At 42.4% G+C, this 20348-nt stretch overlaps 1 protein-coding gene across 5 annotated transcripts in view; it reads left to right on the forward strand.

Moving 5' to 3' along the window:
• LOC110491776 (double C2-like domain-containing protein alpha) overlaps window positions 1–20348 on the forward strand; it is an 83288-nt gene that overhangs the window by 39044 nt on the left and 23896 nt on the right. For all 5 annotated transcript variants that reach the window (XM_021565514.2, XM_021565513.2, XM_021565518.2 and 2 more), the window contains 6 exons: window positions 3631–3986; window positions 4496–4575; window positions 6389–6463; window positions 6744–6853; window positions 12618–12744; window positions 19472–19531. In XM_021565514.2, coding sequence (XP_021421189.1) covers window positions 3635–3986; window positions 4496–4575; window positions 6389–6463; window positions 6744–6853; window positions 12618–12744; window positions 19472–19531 — 804 coding nt within the window. In that variant the 5' untranslated portion in view covers window positions 3631–3634. The remainder of the gene's footprint in view (window positions 1–3630; window positions 3987–4495; window positions 4576–6388; window positions 6464–6743; window positions 6854–12617; window positions 12745–19471; window positions 19532–20348) is intronic.

Here is a 20348-nt window from a genome sequence, read left to right on the forward strand (position 1 = left end):
GATGCCTGATTAAGACCTAAGGGTCGAAACGTTGTTAATAAATTTCACCTGGGAGCATGAGCAGCAGTGTTTTCCATGAGTTTGCCTACAACTCCAGCTCCTGCGGAAAGTACCTGGATGTGCGTATGTTCTTATTAAATACACTTTGGATGGTGTATTAATACACCTAGTCACTGCAAAGATACAGGCGTCCTTCCTAACTCAGTTGCCGGAGAGGAAGGAAACCGCCCAGGGATTTCGCTGTGAGACCAATGGTGAAAACAGTTAGAGTTTTGTAGTTACTCCACACTAATAACCTAATTGACTAAGTGAAAAGAAGGAAGCCTGTACAAATCACAATTATTCCACAACATGCATCGTGTTTGTAACAAGGCACTAAAGTAATACTACACATTGTTTTGCAAAACAATAAACATTTTGTCCTGAATAGAAAAATTGTTATGTTTGGGGCAAATCCAATGCAACACATTGAGTGCCACTCTCCATATTTTCAAGCATAGTGGTGGCTGCATCATGTTATGGGTATGCTTGTAATCGTTTTTCAGGATAAAAAAGAAACGGAATGGATTTGAGCACGGGCAAAATCCTAGAGCACATATGTCAGAGTCAAGGCCCGCGGGCCACATCCGGCCCGCAAGAAGGTTTTTTACGGCCCCTGGGATGATCTTGATTTATTATTAGAACCGGCCCGCAGCAAGCCGGCAGCCCGCAGATCTTTTACACGCACCAATACTACATTTCCCACAATGCAAAGGTGACGCACCGAGCAGTAGGCTGCTTCATTTCAATATTTATTGGCACAGCAGTCGTCAGCATCACAGTAAAATTAACTTTCAGATACCCATCAAAAATGGCAAAACGGAAGGTGGATACTGAGAACCGGGGGTTTCAAACAAGGTGGGAGTCGGAGTATATGTTCACGAAGGTAGCTGGAAAACCTGTGTGTCTTCTGTGTGGAGAAAGTGTGGCGGTACTGAAAGAGTATAATCTGAGACGACATTATGAAACGAAACACGCGGACAAAAACAAGAATATGGACATGGAACAAAGGCTACAAAAGGCCAGTTTTATTTTGGCAGAAGAGATCGCTAAATCAGCCCGGCCATTTACGGAGGGGGATTTCATCAAAAACTGCATGATTAAAGTTTGTGACGAAGTTTGCCCAGAAAAAAGGCAACTCTTTTTAAATGTGAGTCTGAGCAGAAACACCATTGCCGAGAGAGTAGACCAGTTGTCCATCAATCTAAAAGAGCAGCTTGTGAAAAAGGGAAAAGATTTTATTGCATATTCCTTGGCTGTGGATGAGAGCACCGACATTTCTGACATTGCCCAGTTGTCAATTTTCATCCGCGGAGTGGACTCCAACCTAAGCGTGACAGAGGAGTTTTTGGCTTTACGTCCTATGCATGGCACAACTACGGGGCATGATTTGTATGAAGAGGTGTCAAGATGTGTAAATGAGATGGAGCTGCCTTGGGAAAAACTTGTGGGTTTGACAACCGACGGAGCACCTGCGATGTGTGGACACAGGAGCGGACTGGTGGCGAAGATACGGGAAAAGATGCAAGAGGAAAACGCGACAGGTGAGCTGACAGCTTATCATTGTATCATACACCAGGAAGCGTTGTGCGGTAAAGCCTTGAAAATGGAGCATGTAATGAGCATCATCACGCGCACAGTTAACTTTATCAGAGCCAAAGGTTTGAATCACCGCCAGTTCAAGGCATTTCTGACGGAGTTAGAAACGGAGCATGGTGATTTGCCTTATCACACAGAGGTGCGATGGCTAAGCCAGGGAAAGGTGCTTCAAAGATGTTTCGAGCTTCGTGAGGAGATTTGTCTGTTCTTGGACAGCAAAGGGAAAGACACAACACAACTCCGAGACGAAATGTTTCTGTGTGAAATGGCTTTTCTGTGTGACATTACGAGTCATCTGAATGCAATAAACTTGCAGCTGCAGGGTCGGGATCGTGTCATCTCTGATATGTACAGTACAGTGAAGGCATTTAAAACCAAACTGACTCTGTGGGAGACGCAGATGCGGAAAGAAAATTTGAGCCACTTTCCCAGCTGCCAGACCATGAAAGAGAAGCTCTCTACCAGTGCGTTCCCGAGCACACAGTTGGCTGATAAAATAGGTATGCTTGCCGCTGACTTTCGACGCCGATTTGCTGACTTTGAAGCACAAAAAAGCAGGTTGGAACTGCTCGGTAACCCATTTGCTGTTGACGTGGAAAGCTCACCACCAAACCTCCAAATGGAGTTGATTGACCTCCAATGCAATGATGCACTGAGGGCAAAATATGCGGCAGTGGGTGCTGCGGAGTTCGCCCGTTTCCTCCCCGGCACAATGCCCCAGCTGCGCATCCAGGCTGCTCAAACGTTGTCTATGTTTGGCAGCACATACCTGTGTGAACAACTGTTTTCTTTGATGAACCTGAACAAAACATCACACAGAAGTCGACTTACTGCTGAACACCTCCACTCAATTCTGAGGATTTCTTCAGCTCAGAGCCTTACCCCGAACATTGATGAACTTGTGGAAAAGATGGGACACCACCAAGTATCACCCTCAACCTCAAACAAGTGAACATTACTGTGCAATCACATATTTAGAGTTTTTACTCAGTTCAAGTTTAAAAGTTAAAATTTAATATTTGTTTTCACTGCATGTTACTTCTCCTTAAACAAAGTGTTGTTTTTGATTAATAGATTTTTGCACTTTATTTTTTTGTATTTCAATCCAATTATATTTTAAAAATATTTCAGTTGAGTGGATGATAGAAAATTGCTATTATTGTTTTTTCTTTGAAGTAAATTTAGCCCACTTTTGCTAAAATAGAAAATATAGTCTACTGATGGTGCCTTGAATACCGGTTTCTTTCATTTAATGTTCATGTTATGGGGATATTTATATAAAGGAAATGTGTCTTTTGTGTCTGTTGAAAATTAAAGATTACTGACAGAGCCATAAGAAAATATTGCTTTATTTATCTGATCATATTGTAATATATTTGTTAGGTTTTCAGTAGGTTCAATTAGGTTCACTAGACTATATGCGTCATTTAAAAAATTTTCAATGAACATTCGAACAGTCCGGCCCTCGTCTTGTAGCTGATTTTTTTATTTGGCCCTCCGTCCATTTGACTTTGACACCCCTGTCCTAGAGGAAAATCTGGTTCCATCTGCTTTCCACCAGACACTGGAAGATTAGTTCACCTTTCAGCGGGACAATAACCTGAAACACAAGGCCAAATCTACACTGGAGTTGCTTACCAAGAAGACAGTGATTGTTCCTACTTATCTAATGAAGATATACTGTATATGTTTTTTTTTTTTTTAATTTTTACAAATGTTAATGTTGTTAGTATTTTGTGTAGATCGTTGACAAAAAATTACAATTAAATCCATTTTAATCCCACTTTGTAACACAACAAAATGTGGAAACTTACACTGAATCGCTTGATACGTACAACCCCGGGACTGAGTTGGAAAACACAAAGTGGTTAGATGGAAAAAAGGATCAGATGTCATCAAAGACTAAGTACCACAACTGAATATATCCTCAAGGTCAATATCATGATTTGTGTCTATTCCCTGACTATAACAACTGTTTCTTTCCCCCACCAGCCCTATGACTGTGCGAAAGGGAAACAAGCGCCTGACCATCTCCATCCAGGAACACATGGCCATTGACGTCTGTCCCGGGCCAATCCGCCCCATACGACAGATCTCTGCCTACTTTCCCCGCCTCTCGCCCACTTCCTCCGTCTCTGAGTTGAATCCAGCCAATCCATCTGGATTTCCTTCCACGCTCAGCCCCAGCAGCGGAGGAGGGGCAGTAGGGGGAGGAGGAGGGGGCGGCGGTGGCCTGTTGTCCCCACTGTTGGCGGGGGCAACGGGAGACGGTGGAGGGGGCACGTTGTCGGCCATGGGTAGCATGGACACATCAATCGAGATTGACAGCTGTGACAGCGATGACAGCAGTGAGTGGAAGGGTTATGGAGTGGAGTATCAGAGTGGAGCAACAGGGTAGAGTAATGCAGTACATACCCAGGGTGGAGTAAGTGGGTCGCACAGGGTGGAGTAAGTGGGTGTAGAAACACAGTGGAGTAACAGAGTGGAGTAAGAGGGTAGAGTAATTGAGTGGAGTAATGGGGTGGACTAACAGGGTGACGTAACAGAGGGGAATAACAGAGGGAAGTAATAGGGTAAAGAAACAGAGTGGAACAACAGGGTGGAGTAACATGATGGAGTTAACAGGGCGAAATTACAGAGTGGAGTAACAGAGTGAAGTAACAGAGTAGAGTAACACGGATGGAGTAACATGGTGGCGTAACGGAGTAACAAGGATAAAGTATCAGGGTGTAAAAAAAATGAAGTAACGTGGTTGAGTAATGAAGTGAAGTAATGGGGTGGAGACCAGAACCATAACATAGATTTGTGGGATAAAGGAATCATACATTAAAGTCGTATTTCTGTTACTGTCTTTCAGCCGCCTTGGGGACATTGGAGTTTGACCTGCTGTATGAGCGAGCCACCAGCTCCTTACACTGCACCGTAATCAAAGCCAAGGTAGCTACACTCAAACCCCCAGTCTCAGAGAAACTGTTCTCTCCAAGCATCTCTCTCTATCCTCCACCTGCCACTAGTGGTGGAAAAAGTACCCAATTGTCATACTTGAGTAAAAGTAAAGATACCTTAATAGAAAATGACTCAAGTGAATTGAAAGTCACCCAGTAAAATACTACTTGAGTAAAAGTCTAAAAGTATTTGGTTTTAAATATACTTACTGCAAGTATCAAAAGTAAATGTAATTGCTAAAATATACAAAAGTATCAAAAGTAAAAGCATAATCATATCTAATTCCTTATATAAAGCAAATCAGATGGCATAATTTTCTTGTTTTTTTTTACATTTACGGATAGCCAGGGGCACATTGGCGGACTCACTGTTAAGTGAGTCCACCAGATCAGAGGCAGAGGGATGACCAGGGACATTCTCTGTTTAGTGAGTCCACCAGATCAGAGGCGGTAGGGATGACCAGGGACGTTCTCTGTTTAGTGAGTTCACCAGATCAGAGGTGGTAGGGATGACCAGGGACGTTCTCTGTTTAGTGAGTCCACCAGATCAGAGGCAGTAGGGATGACCAGGGACGTTCTCTTGGTATGTGTTTGAATTGGACCAGAATTTTCTTTTTTTTTTTGTTCACTAGATTAGTGTCTACAACTCTTTGGACACTAATATTCCATAGGTTAATTCATTTGGGGGCTAATTCAGCACCTGAGGAAGTGGTTAGTTAGATAATAAAGCCTAGCCCAGCTTTTGCCAAACCTGGTCCTGAAGACCCCGAAGGGGTGCACATTTAGTTTTTTGCCCTAGCACTACATAGCTGATTAAAATAATCTAAGCTTTTATGATGAGTTTATTATTTGTTTCAGTTGTGAAGAGTTAGGAACAAAAAAAAACCTTGGGGTCACCGGGACATAGTTTGGGAAACGCTAGCCTAATATTTAGGCTACTAATAGTTAGCCGTGTAATTGATATCAGTAAATGTAATGAATAGGCCTATGCACTCACTCACCTTGAACGGCTGACGTGAGTACCCTTTGGTCAATATTAAGAGTTGATAAATAACATTCTGACCAAAAGAAAGCTGGGAACCTCTTCTCATTTACAGTAACAACAGTTGTTGCTTTCGAGTCATTGCGCAATAAATAAATCGCAAGGTAAAAACAATCACGGCAAAAATGATCCCGCAATGGAGCACACAAAGGAGAGAGAGAGAGAGTGAAAGTGGACTGCTACAAAGCAGTCTGATTGACCAGAAGACCAGGTGTAAAATGTTTTGGAAGTCTTGCCTATTCATTCAACCAGTTTGAATACAATTAGAAGCCATCCACCGTTGATGGGCAATCAGCAGAACACTATGATATTTCAGAGCATGTTAGAATCTTGAGGGTGCTCTAAATGACAGCAACGCTGACAAAGTTTGATCAGTTTTCCCTCTCGATACTAAGTAATCCCAAATGTAATCAGCTGTTTTTAAGAATGTAACTGTAATCAGATTTTTTGGGGGTATTTGCGCTGATTACAGTTACTTGACATTTGCATTCGGATTACGCAATCCCCGTTACATGTAATCCTGTACTACCCTGTCCCCTCCCCCTCTACCATTATTATCCTCTACTATAGTAAGATAGATGTTTGGTGAGGTTTCATAATGAATTGTTCATATGCCCACCCGTGTAGGGCTTCGACTGTGCACAATCGATGTGGTCAGTTGGACTTGATATTCTCTCTCTCCTCCCCACCACATGCTCTACCCCCCTCTTTCTCCCTCTCGCTATCCTCTTTTTTTCTTTCCCCATCCCCCTGTACCTCCAAGGGTCTGAAGCCGATGGATTTCAATGGCCTGGCCGATCCTTACGTCAAGCTGCACCTGCTCCCAGGAGCCTGCAAGGTCCACTGTTGTTATTAGCACACATTACATACAGTATGTTGATATGGCCTTATCATCAAACGTCACATTTATTTTGCACCTATTAAGAGTTTTTACACATAATCGTTGTTGGAGTAGGGAAATCCCTTGCCACTGGTTATTTATTATTGACACGGTTATCCCTGTACCATGAAATGTTTCCCAAATAGGTTGGCACTTTGCCCATTAGGGCCAATGTAAATGGGTATGGGTTGCGGTTACTGTTTTAACCCTGCTTTGTTGTGATCTTCAACACTCCCAGGCGAACAAACTGAAGACCAAGATCGTGCACAACACCCTGAACCCTGTGTGGAATGAAAGACTCACCTACCTGGGCATCACAGAGGAGGACATGTACAGAAAGACACTCAGGTAAGTGTTATACTTGGGCAGGGTTGAAAAGTAGATTTAAGTTGTCCAACTGACTAGGTATCCCCTTTCCCTATTCATTCAATAGGATCTCTGTGGACCTAGTCGTAAAGATTTGTCATTTCACTTAGAAAGTGTTTTACCTAATATTGTGGCATAAACACAGCCAGTCATGATGTTTTCATCTGATTGTCAAACAATCACTTCGAAGGGCTCCTTTGCTATACTACCTACGCACATTCATCCACTGGCGACATATTTCCAGTGGTGATTGGAAAGAGACATCTGATGCTGCTGGAGGACGGTCATGATCTGGAATATGACATTTTAATGCAATTGGCCTAAGAGCATTTTTGACCTCTATTGGATGTAGACACTAAGTGACTTGTTAGAATTAATTCTGAAAAGAATATTGTCACATTATTTTAGATTGATACCCGAGTGGGGCAGTGATCTAAGGATCTTAGGCACTGCATCTCAGTGCTAGATGCGTTATTACAGACACCCTGGTTCGAATCCAGACTGTATCACCACCGACCTTGATTGGGAGTCCCATAGGGTGGCACACAATTGACCCAGCGTCGTCCGGGTTTGGCCGGTGTAGGCCGTCATTGTAAATAAGAATTAGTTCTTAACTGACTTGCCTAGTTAAATAAAGATTAAATGAAAAATGTAAAAATACTTGAATCTGTCTGTCTGTCTGTCTGTCTGTCTGTCTGTCTGTCTGTCTGTCTGTCTGTCTGTCTGTCAACCCTGTGACACTCATCTTTTCTCATTGAATGTAATGCATTAACAAAAACGTCTACCATATGACAGTCATCTTTTCCCATTGAAAAAAACATGAACCATTTGACACCTACATTTTCCCACTGAATGCAATGTATTGACAAAGACAATATATTGTCATGTTTTCCTTTTTCCAAAACAGGCTGTAACGATAAATAATGCTTTAATAGGCTTCAGTTTTCTTGACCTATTGTGATAGGCTCATGTTTTACCGTTACGGTGTACCCCCACTATTTATTTTGCTGGGACGTCGTACTGGACGTACCGCCTTACGTTCACCGCTGTACTCTGGGATCCCTTTCTATTTCTGTCCTCTTTGCTCTCTCTCTCACTCTCTCACACAGACAGACAGACAGACAGACAGACAGACAGACAGACAGACACAAACAAACAAACAAACAAACAAACAAACATACACACAAAAACACACTTTCTTTTTCATTTCTCAGTGTCTGTATAACTCTCATCTGCATGTTTTGTCAACCCCTTTTCTGTCTTCCCCTCCTCTTTCTCTCCCCTCCCTCCCTCTCCCTCACCGCATCCTTCACTATCACTCACTCCCTCTCTCTGTCCCCTCCATCTCTCGCCCTCCCTCCCTCCCTCCCTTCCCTGCTCCTCCCTCCCTATCTCCCTATCTCCCTCTCTCCCTCACTCCCTTCCGCCTTCCCTCTCTCTCTTCAGCTGCAGTGACAGATTGAGGTCGGAGTCATCACCAGGGGGTATTTAAGTTCATTGACCCCTCCCCCAGAAGTGACGAAAGCCTCAGATTGTTCGTCTGGGTGACTTCAAGCCGCACGTGGGAGACGCAGTTGTATAGAATAGACTATCAATCTCCTGCGGGAAATTAGATTGTCACCAGCATGAGAGAAAATGTTTGCATTGAAAAATAGTGCCCTATGTAGGGAATAGGGTGCCATTTTGGCACTTTAATAAATCATATATATATATAAACTCAGCAAAAAAAGAAACGTCCCTTTTTCAGGACCGTGTCTTTCAAAGATAATGCGTAAAAATCCAAATAACTTCACAGAGGGTTTAAACACAGTTTCCCATGCTTGTTCAATGAACCATAAACAATTAACGAACATATACTTGTGGAACTGTCGTTAAGACACTAACAGCTTACAGACGGTAGGCAATTAAGGTCACAGTTACGAAAACTTAGGACACTAGAGGCCTTTCTACTGACTCTGAAAAACACCAAAAGACAGATGCCCAGGGTCCCTGTTCATCTGCATGAACGTGCCTTAGATATGCTGCAAGGAGGCATGAGGACTGCAGATGTGGCCAGGGCAATAAATTGCAATGTCCGTACTGTGAGACACCTAAGACAGCGCTACAGCGAGACAGGTCAGACAGCTGATCGTCCTCGCAGTGGCAGACCACATGTAACAACACCAACAGGATCAGGACATCCGAACATCACACCTGTTGGACAGGTGCAGGATGACAACAACAACTGCCCGAGTTACACTAGGAACGCACAATCCTTCCATCAGTACTCAGACTGTCCGCAATAGGCTGACAGAGGCTGGACTGAGGACTTGTAGGCCTGTTGTAAGGCAGGTCCTCACCAGACATCACCGGCAACAACATCACCTATGGGCACAAACCCACCGTTGCTGGACCAGACAGGACTGGCAAAAAGTGCTCTTCTCTGACGAGTCGCGGTTTTTGTCTCATCAGAGGTTATGGTCGGATTCGCGTTTATCATCGAAGGAATGAGCGTTACACCGAGGCCTGTACTCTGGAGCGGGATCAATTTGGAGGTGGAGGGTCAGTCATGGTCTGGGGCGGTGTGTCACAGTATCATCGGACTGAGCTTGTTGTCAATGTAGGTAATCTCAATGCTGTGCGTTACAGGGAAGACATCCTCCTTCCTCATGTGGTACCCTTCCTACAGGCTATATAATAGTAATTATATACATCACAGAAGACTGAAATGTATTTTGAAAAACATAATTCCACTTTGACATTATGGGGTATTGTTTGTATACCAGTGACAAAAAAAATCGCAAATTAATCCATTTTACACAGCAAAATGTGGAAAAAGTCAAGGGGTGTGAATACTTTCTGAAGGCATTGTATAGAGATGAATGAGATATATTGATGCATGGACATTATGGAGTTGGTCCCCCTTTTTCTGTTATAACAGCCTACACTATTCTGGGAAGGTTTTCCACTCGATGTTGGAACGTTGCTGCTGGCACTTGTTTTCATTCAGCCACAAGAACATTAGTGAGGTCGGCCACTGATGTTGGGAGATTAGGCCTGGCTCACAGACGATGTTCCAATTCACCCCAAAGGTGTTTAATGGGGTTGAGGTCAGGGCTCTGTACAGGCCAGTCAAGTTCTTCCACACCAATCTTGACAAACCATTTCTGTATGGAGCTCGCTTTGTGCACGGGGGCATTGTAATGCTGAAACAGGAAAGGGCCTTCCCCAAACTGTTGCCACAAAGTTGGAAGCATAGAATCATCTAGAAAGTCATTGTATGCTGTACCGTTGTATGGTCATTCTACTGACAATGTTTGTCTATGGAGATTGCATGCCTGTTTGCTCGATTTTATATACGTCAGCAACGGGTGTGGCTGAAATTGCTGAATCCACTAATTTGAAGGGCTGTCCACATACCTTTGTATAAATAGTGTACGTTAATTTGCATGTTTGGATTGGCATATTTCACTGATTGAAGCATCTTCATTTAAATAAATGATTTCACTGATTGAAGCTTCGGTTTGTGCCACTCTCCCAGTGCGAGGATTAAATTCAAACAGCATCACCGCTACAGACATTGTGTTCGCCAAGGAGCTGAAAATGTCAGCCACCATCACGGTAATAGGAAATTGATCATGTATTCTGAGGGCAATAGAGTGTCGCTCCCTTCCTCCCCCCTCCATTTTTGTCTGCTTCTCTCTCTCTGTCTCACTGACTCCCTATCTGCCTCCACGCTATCTCTCTCTCTCTCTCTCTCTCTCTCTCTCTCTCTCTTTCCCTGCCTCCTCTCTCTCTGTGTCTCTGTCTGGGTCTCTCTGTCTCTACGTGTTTGTTTCGCTGGTTTTCTTCTAGAGGACGTGAAGTAAAAGTTGCCTGTGTTCTGAAGGCTAATAAGACAATACAGTGTAAATTATCTCTGGAGCCTTCAACAGCTATCGAGTGGTTTCCCCAGGCAACTGGCCTCTCGCACCTGACCTCACATAACCAAAGTCCTAAATGGCACCCTATTCCCTACATAGTGCACTACTTTTGACGAGAGCCATATGGGCCCTAGTCAAAAGTAGGGCATTATATAGGGAAGATGGTGCCATTTGGGACACAGGCATATTTGTACAGTACATCCTTCCCAGTTCCAGGCCAGCAATTTGGCCATCTTGGTCCCTTGATCAAGGATTTAGTTAAAGAGGAAAATAAGGCAATCGGGTCGGTGGACTAACAGGCAGCACATTCTATCACACACTCTCTCTTTCACACACACACACACACACACACACACACACACACACACACACACACACACACACACACACACACACACACACACACACACACACACACACACACACCTTCACTCTCTTTCTCACACACACACACACACACACACACACACACACACACACACACACACACACACAATGACACATACACAAATGCCTGTGCATACAAAACAGAAGGTAACACTTTATTTTGGAGAGGCAGTAACATTTCAACTATCTACTAACCCTGACCCTAACCCTAACCTTAACCCTTACTCTAACCCTAACCTTAACCCTTACTCTAACCCTAACCTTAACCCTTACTCTAACCCTTATTCTAATCCTAACCATAACCTTAGCAAGCAGCTGCTTATCAACAGTAGTTTGTTGATACTATGACCATCTGTACAGATGGACTATCCAGATTATCCAAACAGTGCCTCTCTCTCATTTTCCACATCTTTCCCTCACTTTCATCACCTTCCACGCTCTGCCTTGATATCACATGCACACCCTCTCTCTATCTCTCCCACCCTCTTCTTTCTCCATGTGTGTTTTTGTCTAATTTAGGTGACATAGTGGCAGGATATAAAAACAACTGCAGAGCCAATAAATATGGATTAGATTAGTTTAGCATGCTGCACTTTCACTCTCTGAAATCAGACCACTGCTCCACTCGGGAGCAGAATTATGATACAGTTGTAATGCATTTTAAGACTTGTCATGAGCATATAAGCTTCATAATGTCTTATCATCATGATGACTAATGACAAAATACCAACCATTTGAGTCAGTTGAAATGTGGATACATAGAGACACATAACACATTGCAAAACTTTATAATAAGACATTATAAAGGCTGATGCATGTTTATAACGAGTTCAAAAGCATTATACCTGCAGGTGTAACAGATGTGGATTTGTGAATCTCACTCCTCAGCCTGAAAACTTGCGACTGGTTAGAATGTATCACGTGTCTTGTATGTATCACGCAAGGCAAATGTCCCAGGTTCTAGTCTTGGTGTGAGCTAGAGCGGAAGGAATTGGTACAGCTAAGCGAAGCACAACGACGTCTGCTACACAGGCTGTGTTTCTTTCTAATTCAGTGCATGTCAGTCCTGTCAATGGTTAGTCATCATAATTGAGTTAAGTTAATCATGACCAACTTTGTTGAATGTTCATGTCTACTTGTATGCTCTCTCGCTCTTTGTCTCTGTGCCCTATTCCTCCCCCCCTATACCTGGGGCTCTATTAAATCTGCATCGCGGAAGATTAGCATTCTGGGTAAATTTAATTTAAAGGCAATGTTACTGCTTTAGTGGAGACTGCATTCACGGTAAACGCTGCATGTCTGCTCAACCGGAAATTACAGATTGAACAGAGCCCTTAGTCATGACTGAGTTAGACACAAGTGACCAACTCTGCTTAACTTGTGTGTGTTCTCTCTCGCTCTCTCTCTCTCTCCTTCTGTCTCTCTCTCCTTCTGTCTCTCCTCCATCCATCCATCAGGGTGTCTGTGTGTGACGAGGACAAGCTGACGCATAACGAGTTCATCGGAGAGTCGCGGGTGGCCCTGCGCCGCGTGAAGCCTGACCAAACCAAACGCTTCAACATTTGTCTGGAACACCCACCGCCCGTGAGAAAGAGGGAGAGAGGGACGGAGGGACGGAGGGGGGATGGAGTTCACTTCATTGGACTTTTTCAGGAATTTCTCTCACATCATAAGTTCTTCTTGAGTCATCTCTTCCCCACCCCGTGCCAAACAAAACCAGACAGAAACCGAAATCAAAATGTCAGATCCAAACCAACAGCGATGAGAGGATAGATAAAGGCAGATTACAATAAAAAGGGATAAGGGAGTGAACGTTATTTATAACAAGGGTTACAAGACGGTCTGAGAAAAACATTTTTTTATAAACCTTTCATGCAATTTTAAATCATTTTACAAATTGTCACGAACCGGCTCGAAGTTTGTAACAAAAAGGGAGACAACGTTGAGATCAGAAATAACAAAATATATGTATTAACTGAAGTAAACTAAATACATTTAACAATGGTGTGTGTATTCAGCCATCAGTAGTGTAGGTGAGTGGTTGCGTGCATAAATGTGATAATGAGAGATGAAGGTGCCAACGCAAACAAAAATTCCACAACCAAAATGTATCAGTGACTGCACGGAGAGAGTCTCCTCAGTGAATGGGGAAGAGGTGTATTTATCCCGGGACACACCTGAGCCCAGGTGTGTCCCATTTTGCTGACGACCCTCCCAGCTCCGCCCACCGACATCCTATTAAGGAAAACAAAGAGCAAAGAATTCGGCAGACAGAGTGGGAGGGTCGTCACAATATAAGCAGAATATTTTTTAATACCACACAAATTATCAGGTGTGACGGTAAGACAGTGATGCTGACAATGTCAAATTAACAATGGTTTAATAATCCAACAAGGGCAGACAATAGACAGGTCAAGACAGGCAGGTAAACCAGAGGTGGGGCAACGGTTCCCGGACAGCAGGCATGCAGAGGTCAATAATCGAGGTGGGGCAAATGTACAGATCGGCAGGCAGGCTCATGGTCAGGGACCGGCAGAGGGGTCAGACAGGCAACGGTCAAAACCAGGAGGGTGAGGAAAAGAGAGAGACTGGGAAAAGCAGGAGCTGAGACACAAAAACGCTGGTTGACTTGAGTAACAAGACGAACTGGCAACAGACAAACACAGGTATAAATACACGGGGGATAATGGGGAAGGTGGAAAACACCTGGAGGGGGGTGGAGACAATTACAAAGACAGGTGAAACAGATCAGGGTGTGACAAATTATGGAAATTACAGGCTAAGAATAGACAGAGGCCGACGTGTTCATATCATATTTATCCATTGCCAAATCAGTGTGTCTTGTTTGGAACTAAATTGCCCCTGTTTGCAAATAATTCAATCTGAAACTATAAGGGCACAAGAAGAGACCCAGATGCAGGAGGCAGATGGTTAGAGTCTTAGTTGTTTATTTATATCCAAAAGGAGTAGGCAAGAGAATGGTCGTGGACAGGCAAAAAGGTCCAAGAGGTACAGAGTGGCAGATAGGCTTGATGGCAGAAGGGTCAGGCAGGTCCAGAAAAAACGGTCAAAACCGGGAAGACTAGAACTAGAGAATAGAAAATAGGAGCATTGGGAAAAACACGCTGGTTGACTTGAAAACCTACAAGACGAACTGGCACAGAGAGACAGGAAACACAGGGATGACTACACTGGGGAAAATAAGCGACACCTGGAGGAAGTGGAGACACTCACAAGAACAGGTGAAACAGATCAGGGTGTGACAGAAACGTAATTTGGAATCTGAGCATGGTACTTTCAAAAGTTAGGCCTAACTTTCCACCCCCTACAGAGTAGGCCTACCGTTGCAGAAAATGTAAGCTTTAACTGCTGGCTACTCTTCTTCAGTTGCGTAGCCCAATGAGAGAAGGTCACAAGTGTTTCCCTAAAAGCTGTCTGGGTTTAAGCATCTTCTACTGTACAGAAAGGGAATAGCTTAATCAGTTGAGAGTGACAGAATTAGATTACTTCCAAGCAAAGTAAATGTTTTTGTCTCCTCAGCTATAGGACATTGTAGCTCAGCCTCTGAAAGTCAAATAAATGAAACAATGATATCCCCATATGCATCAGTGTCACGTCTTTCCCGGGTATTTTACAGCTTGTTTCTAGAATAAATTACTGCGGACCAAAGCGCTGTTATAGATCATTTTATATAATCAGATCTGTTTTATTTTCTTCAAAATCTTAAGCTAACAAAGGGCAGGCCTGTGCTTTTTGACACTTTCTTTCAAATAAGGTAGGCCTATGGCATACCCTCTCATACCCCCTCAATTCGAATCTTGGTTTTAACTTAACGGACGTTCACTGACACAGAGGTAGGCTATTTTAAGAGTGAATAGTGGGTGGAGGAACTGACCGACAAACCTATGGTTATAGCAGCCTATAGCTTAATTTCATCTGCTAAACAGTTAGCCTTACCTCTTATTTCTTAATAGGTAAAAATAGGCTCCAACACAAAGCCCTCTTGTTGTTAGTAGTCTAATTAAAATGAAGACGGTGTAAATGCCTCGTCGAATTTGCCTTCTTTCAGCACTATGAGCTGTCCATTTCCGATTGCTGCTGCTTGAAGATTCAGCACCACAATGTAAATTACTTGAATCTGTCTAATTGTGAGGTCAATAACTCTGATAAATACATAATGGGCAAGAAACATATTGTTTTTAATCAAATCGATTATAGTAGTAGCAAGCTATCAAAGATGACCTCCGGTCCTCCCCTTCGCACTCTCTTTTAAAACTGAACAGAACATAAACTATAGGCCAGTCTTCACGCACATTTTTGGACTAGGCTTAATACCCACCCAAAAATCAAAAGAAGCCTTTGACTCTCCTCCTGAACTGCCACCGTAGGTCTACACAGCACAGCCATTGGTTAAGCAGCACCCAAAAACGTTTTTGATCAGTAAGAGCAGAGCAGCCCAGGGCTCAGGGTTGGAATATCCTTTGCAGTGTGAAATGCTGCCTAGTTTTATTTAGACCATCCCAGCAGATATCTTAGAAAGATAACTTTGCTCTGTGCTTCTCCGAGCACACACTTCATAGCCTATATTTGGCACACAGAAAAAAAGAGGTCATGAGTAACCTGGTCAAAAAGAATGGTACTGATTGGCCTATGAGGTGCTGTTATAAGCAGTCTCACTTAAACCCTCAAATCCATCGCCCCTTTTGACCTAGAGACTTGAAATGTTGAACAAATTTGCCTCAAGGACCCAACGGTCTCTCAGGATCGATTTTCCTACATCTTGAACATTTTTGAAAACGTATTCTCATTCTTCTCTTAACTTAGTTTCAGAAAAGCTAAGGATTGGTTAAGATATGGCTGAGTTATTTATAAATCAGTAAATCAGATTTTACCTGTCCATTTTAAATCCCTTGTAAATCCACTTCACAATGGCTTATCAACTTGAAACGTTTTAGGGTCACAATTCTCTTTTTTGGCTGTAACTGTATGCTTAAATTAATCATAAAAAATCTTCTCATGGACTAAAAGTCAGATTGACTCAAAATTTCACAACAGTCACTAAAGAGTTTGAGAAAATAATGTTAATTAACATTCAAAGATGGCCACACGATACCAGTAGATTCATATTAGCACATACGTCTTCTCATGGACCATAGGACCAAAATACACCAATTTGGAATGTAGGCCTATCAAAAATTAGATTTTACATTTAAACCAATGTTAATCCACTCCACAGTGTCCTATCAACTTGGAACTTGTCATCACTGTCATGGATGTCTAAAAGTCTAACTGAATTTGGAATGGATGTCTAAAAAAACAAGGAAACTATAAACAACCAATTGTTTGCATATGTAATGTTAATGCTCAAAATCATCTGCAATCATCTTCTCCTCATTAACCATATGTCAGATTCCCTCCAGTTTTTGTATTTACTCATTACGTCAGTCTTTAATAGTTGCTGCATTCAAAACATAAGCTGTGTGAATATAAAGTCACTGCTGCCTTAGATGGCTACACCAGACTAGATGGCGGCACTTTAAATGTCATTGGCACCAGTGGCACCATAGGATACTAGAGCAATAACTATTGATCAAGTGAACTTTGTCTAATGCAAATGATTGTTAAATTATGCTGACGAATAATGTGAAACACAGGTTTTTGGAAATGTATAAATTCATTTAAAAAAAAAGAAGTATTCAGACCCTTTGATATGAGACTCGAAATTGAGCTCAGGTGCGTCCTGTTTCCATAGATCATCCTTGAGATGTTTCAAAAACTTGATTGGAGTCCACCTGTGGTAAATTCAATTTATTGGACATGATTTGGAAAGGCACACACCTGTCTAAATAACTCCCCAAATACGGGTATTGCAAGCTTATAGCGTCATACCCCAAAAGACTCGAGTCTATATTTGCTGCCAAACTACCTTCAACAAAGTACTGAGTAAAGGGTCTGAATACTTTTGTAAATTTGCAAACATTTCTAAAAACTTGTTTTTCTTTTTCATTATAGAGTATTGTGTGTAGATTGATGAGGGGGGTAAAATAAAAACATTTTAATCCATTTTAGACTAAAGCTGTAAAGTAACAAAATGTGTTAAAAGTGGATGCACTGTATGTGATCTGAACGTAGTGACTATTTTATTTGGGAAAATATGAAACCGGAAGTCCAGCCGCTTGCTCTGTCAGGGTATTACAGTTGTGAGGGTGTATTTACAGTGCCTTGCGAAAGTATTCGGCCCCCTTGAACTTTGCGACCTTTTGCCACATTTCAGGCTTCAACCATAAAGATCTAAAAGTGTATTTTTTTGTGAAGAATCAACAACAAGTGGGACACAATCATGAAGTGGAACAACATTTATTGGATATTTCAAACTTTTTTAACAAATCAAAAACTGAAAAATTGGGCGTGCAAAATTATTCAGCCCCTTTACTTTCAGTGCAGCAAACTCTCTCCAGAAGTTCAGTGAGGATCTCTGAATGATCCAATGTTGACCTAAATGACTAATGATGATAAATACAATCCACCTGTGTGTAATCAAGTCTCCGTATAAATGCACCTGCACTGTGATAGTCTCAGAGGTCTGTTAAAAGCGCAGAGAGCATCATGAAGAACAAGGAACACACCAGGCAGGTCCGAGATACTGTTGTGAAGAAGTTTAAAGCCGGATTTGGATACAAAAAGATTTCCCAAGCTTTAAACATCCCAAGGAGCACTGTGCAAGCAATAATATTGAAATGGAAAGAGTATCAGACCACTGCAAATCTACCAAGACCTGGCCGTCCCTCTAAACTTTCAGCTCATACAAGGAGAAGACTGATCAGAGATGCAGCCAAGAGGCCCATGATAACTCTGGATGAACTGCAGAGATCTACAGCTGAGGTGGGAGACTCTGTCCATAGGACAACAATCAGTCGTATATTGCACAAATCTGGCCTTTATGGAAGAGTGGCAAGAAGAAAGCCATTTCTTAAAGATATCCATAAAAAGTGTCGTTTAAAGTTTGCCACAAGCCACCTGGGAGACACACCAAACATGTGGAAGAAGGTGCTCTGGTCAGATGAAACCAAAATTGAACTTTTTGGCAACAATGCAAAACGTTATGTTTGGCGTAAAAGCAACACAGCTCATCACCCTGAACACTGTCAAACATGGTGGTGGCAGCATCATGGTTTGGGCCTGCTTTTCTTCAGCAGGGACAGGGAAGATGGTTAAAATTGATGGGAAGATGGATGGAGCCAAATACAGGACCATTCTGGAAGAAAACCTGATGGAGTCTGCAAAAGACCTGAGACTGGGACGGAGATTTGTCTTCCAACAAGACAATGATGCAAAACATAAAGCAAAATCTACAATGGAATGGTTCAAAAATAAACATATCCAGGTGTTAGAATGGCCAAGTCAAAGTCCAGACCTGAATCCAATCGAGAATCTGTGGAAAGAACTGAAAACTGCTGTTCACAAATGCTCTCCATCCAACCTCACTGAGCTCGAGCTGTTTTGCAAGGAGGAATGGGAAAAAATGTCAGTCTCTTGATGTGCAAAACTGATAGAGACATACCCCAAGCGACTTACAGCTGTAATCGCAGCAAAAGGTGGCGCTACAAAGTATTAACTTAAGGGGGCTTAATAATTTTGCACGCCCTATTTTTCAGTTTTTGATTTGTTAAAAAAGTTTGAAATATCCAATAAATGTCGTTCCACTTCATGATTGTGTCCCACTTGTTGTTGATTCTTCACAAAAAAATACAGTTTCATATCTTTATGTTTGAAGCCTGAAATATGGCAAAAGGTCGCAAAGTTCAAGGGGGCCGAAAACTTTCGCAAGGCACTGTAAGTATTTTGGAATGCTAAGTGAGGAGTGAGCTTGAGATCATTTACACAAGCAGATTTCGATAAAATGAAGTCCCAGAATTCAAAGATGACCGCAAGATACCAGTACATTAATGCTGAAAATATTTCAGAAACAGTAGTCAAATTGACCCCAGAATCAAGTAATGACTTTAAGAATGATTACCAGCTGCATTCCAAGATAACGAACCTACAGCACTAGACTAAACTTCACTTGCATCATCCTTGTGATACTGAGAGATAAACATGCTAATGCTTTCACTGATTGCACATAAAGGAAGCTAGTTCCTACCTGATAGTGCTTGCATTGTTATCCAACTGATCATTTGTCCTTTCCGTCATCCTGTGAACCATGTTCATTGCTGCTCGCAGCTATACTTATCTTTATTCCTCTTTCTCTCTCTCTCTCCATCCCTCTCTTTCTCTCTCTCTTCCTCTCTCTCTCTTCCTCTCTCTCCAGCTTCCCTCCCCTTCTGCAATGAGTGCGGCACTGAGAGGCATTTCCTGCTACCTGAGAGAGGTACACCAAACACCACTTCACCTCTGTCTGACCATGGTTCAAACAAACTGTGCTGTGCCGACATCGCACTGCGCTTTGACTTTTAAAGGCAGTGTTGGCTTCAGCAACACCGGATTCAAAACTTTGAATTTTTCCATTTAAATTATTATACAAAATTCTTGCCACCAATAGAATGTTATATAAATGGGGGATAAAACCATCCCAGCTCTGCAGATTTTGCTACGAAGAGACAGAATCATTTGATCATTTGTTTTGGTACTGACCATATGTCGCTTGTTTTTGGTTGCAGGAATGGTTGAAGAAGTGCAACATTTACCTGGAGCTAACTCTGCAGATAGCACTCCTGGGTGACTTGATAATATAATATAATAATACTTTTAACAAAAATGTTTATCTTTAATTTACAATCTGTAGAAACTGTGAGAATAGAAAGGTTCAGAACTTTCAAAACATAATTTAAAAAAAACTGAACTATGACATTCAGACCCTTTACTCAGTACTTTGTTGAAGCAAACTTTGGCAGAAATGTACAACCTTGCATCTTCTTGGGTATGAGGCTACAAGCTTGGCACACCTGTAATTGGGGAGTTTCTCCCATTTTTCTCTGCAGATCCTCTGCAGATTCTCTCAAGCTCTGTTCAGTTGGATGGAGAGCGTCGCTGCACAGCTATTTTCAGGTCTCTCCAGAGATGTACGATTGGGTTCAAGCCCGGCCTCTGGCTGGACCACTCAAGGACATTCAGAGACTTATTCTGAAGCTACTCCTGTGTTGTCTTGGCTGTGTGCTTCAGGTTGTTTAAAAGTGAACGTTTGCACC

This window comes from Oncorhynchus mykiss, chromosome 16, assembly GCF_013265735.2.
Source record: "Oncorhynchus mykiss isolate Arlee chromosome 16, USDA_OmykA_1.1, whole genome shotgun sequence".
Classification (NCBI taxonomy): Eukaryota; Metazoa; Chordata; class Actinopteri; order Salmoniformes; family Salmonidae; genus Oncorhynchus; species Oncorhynchus mykiss.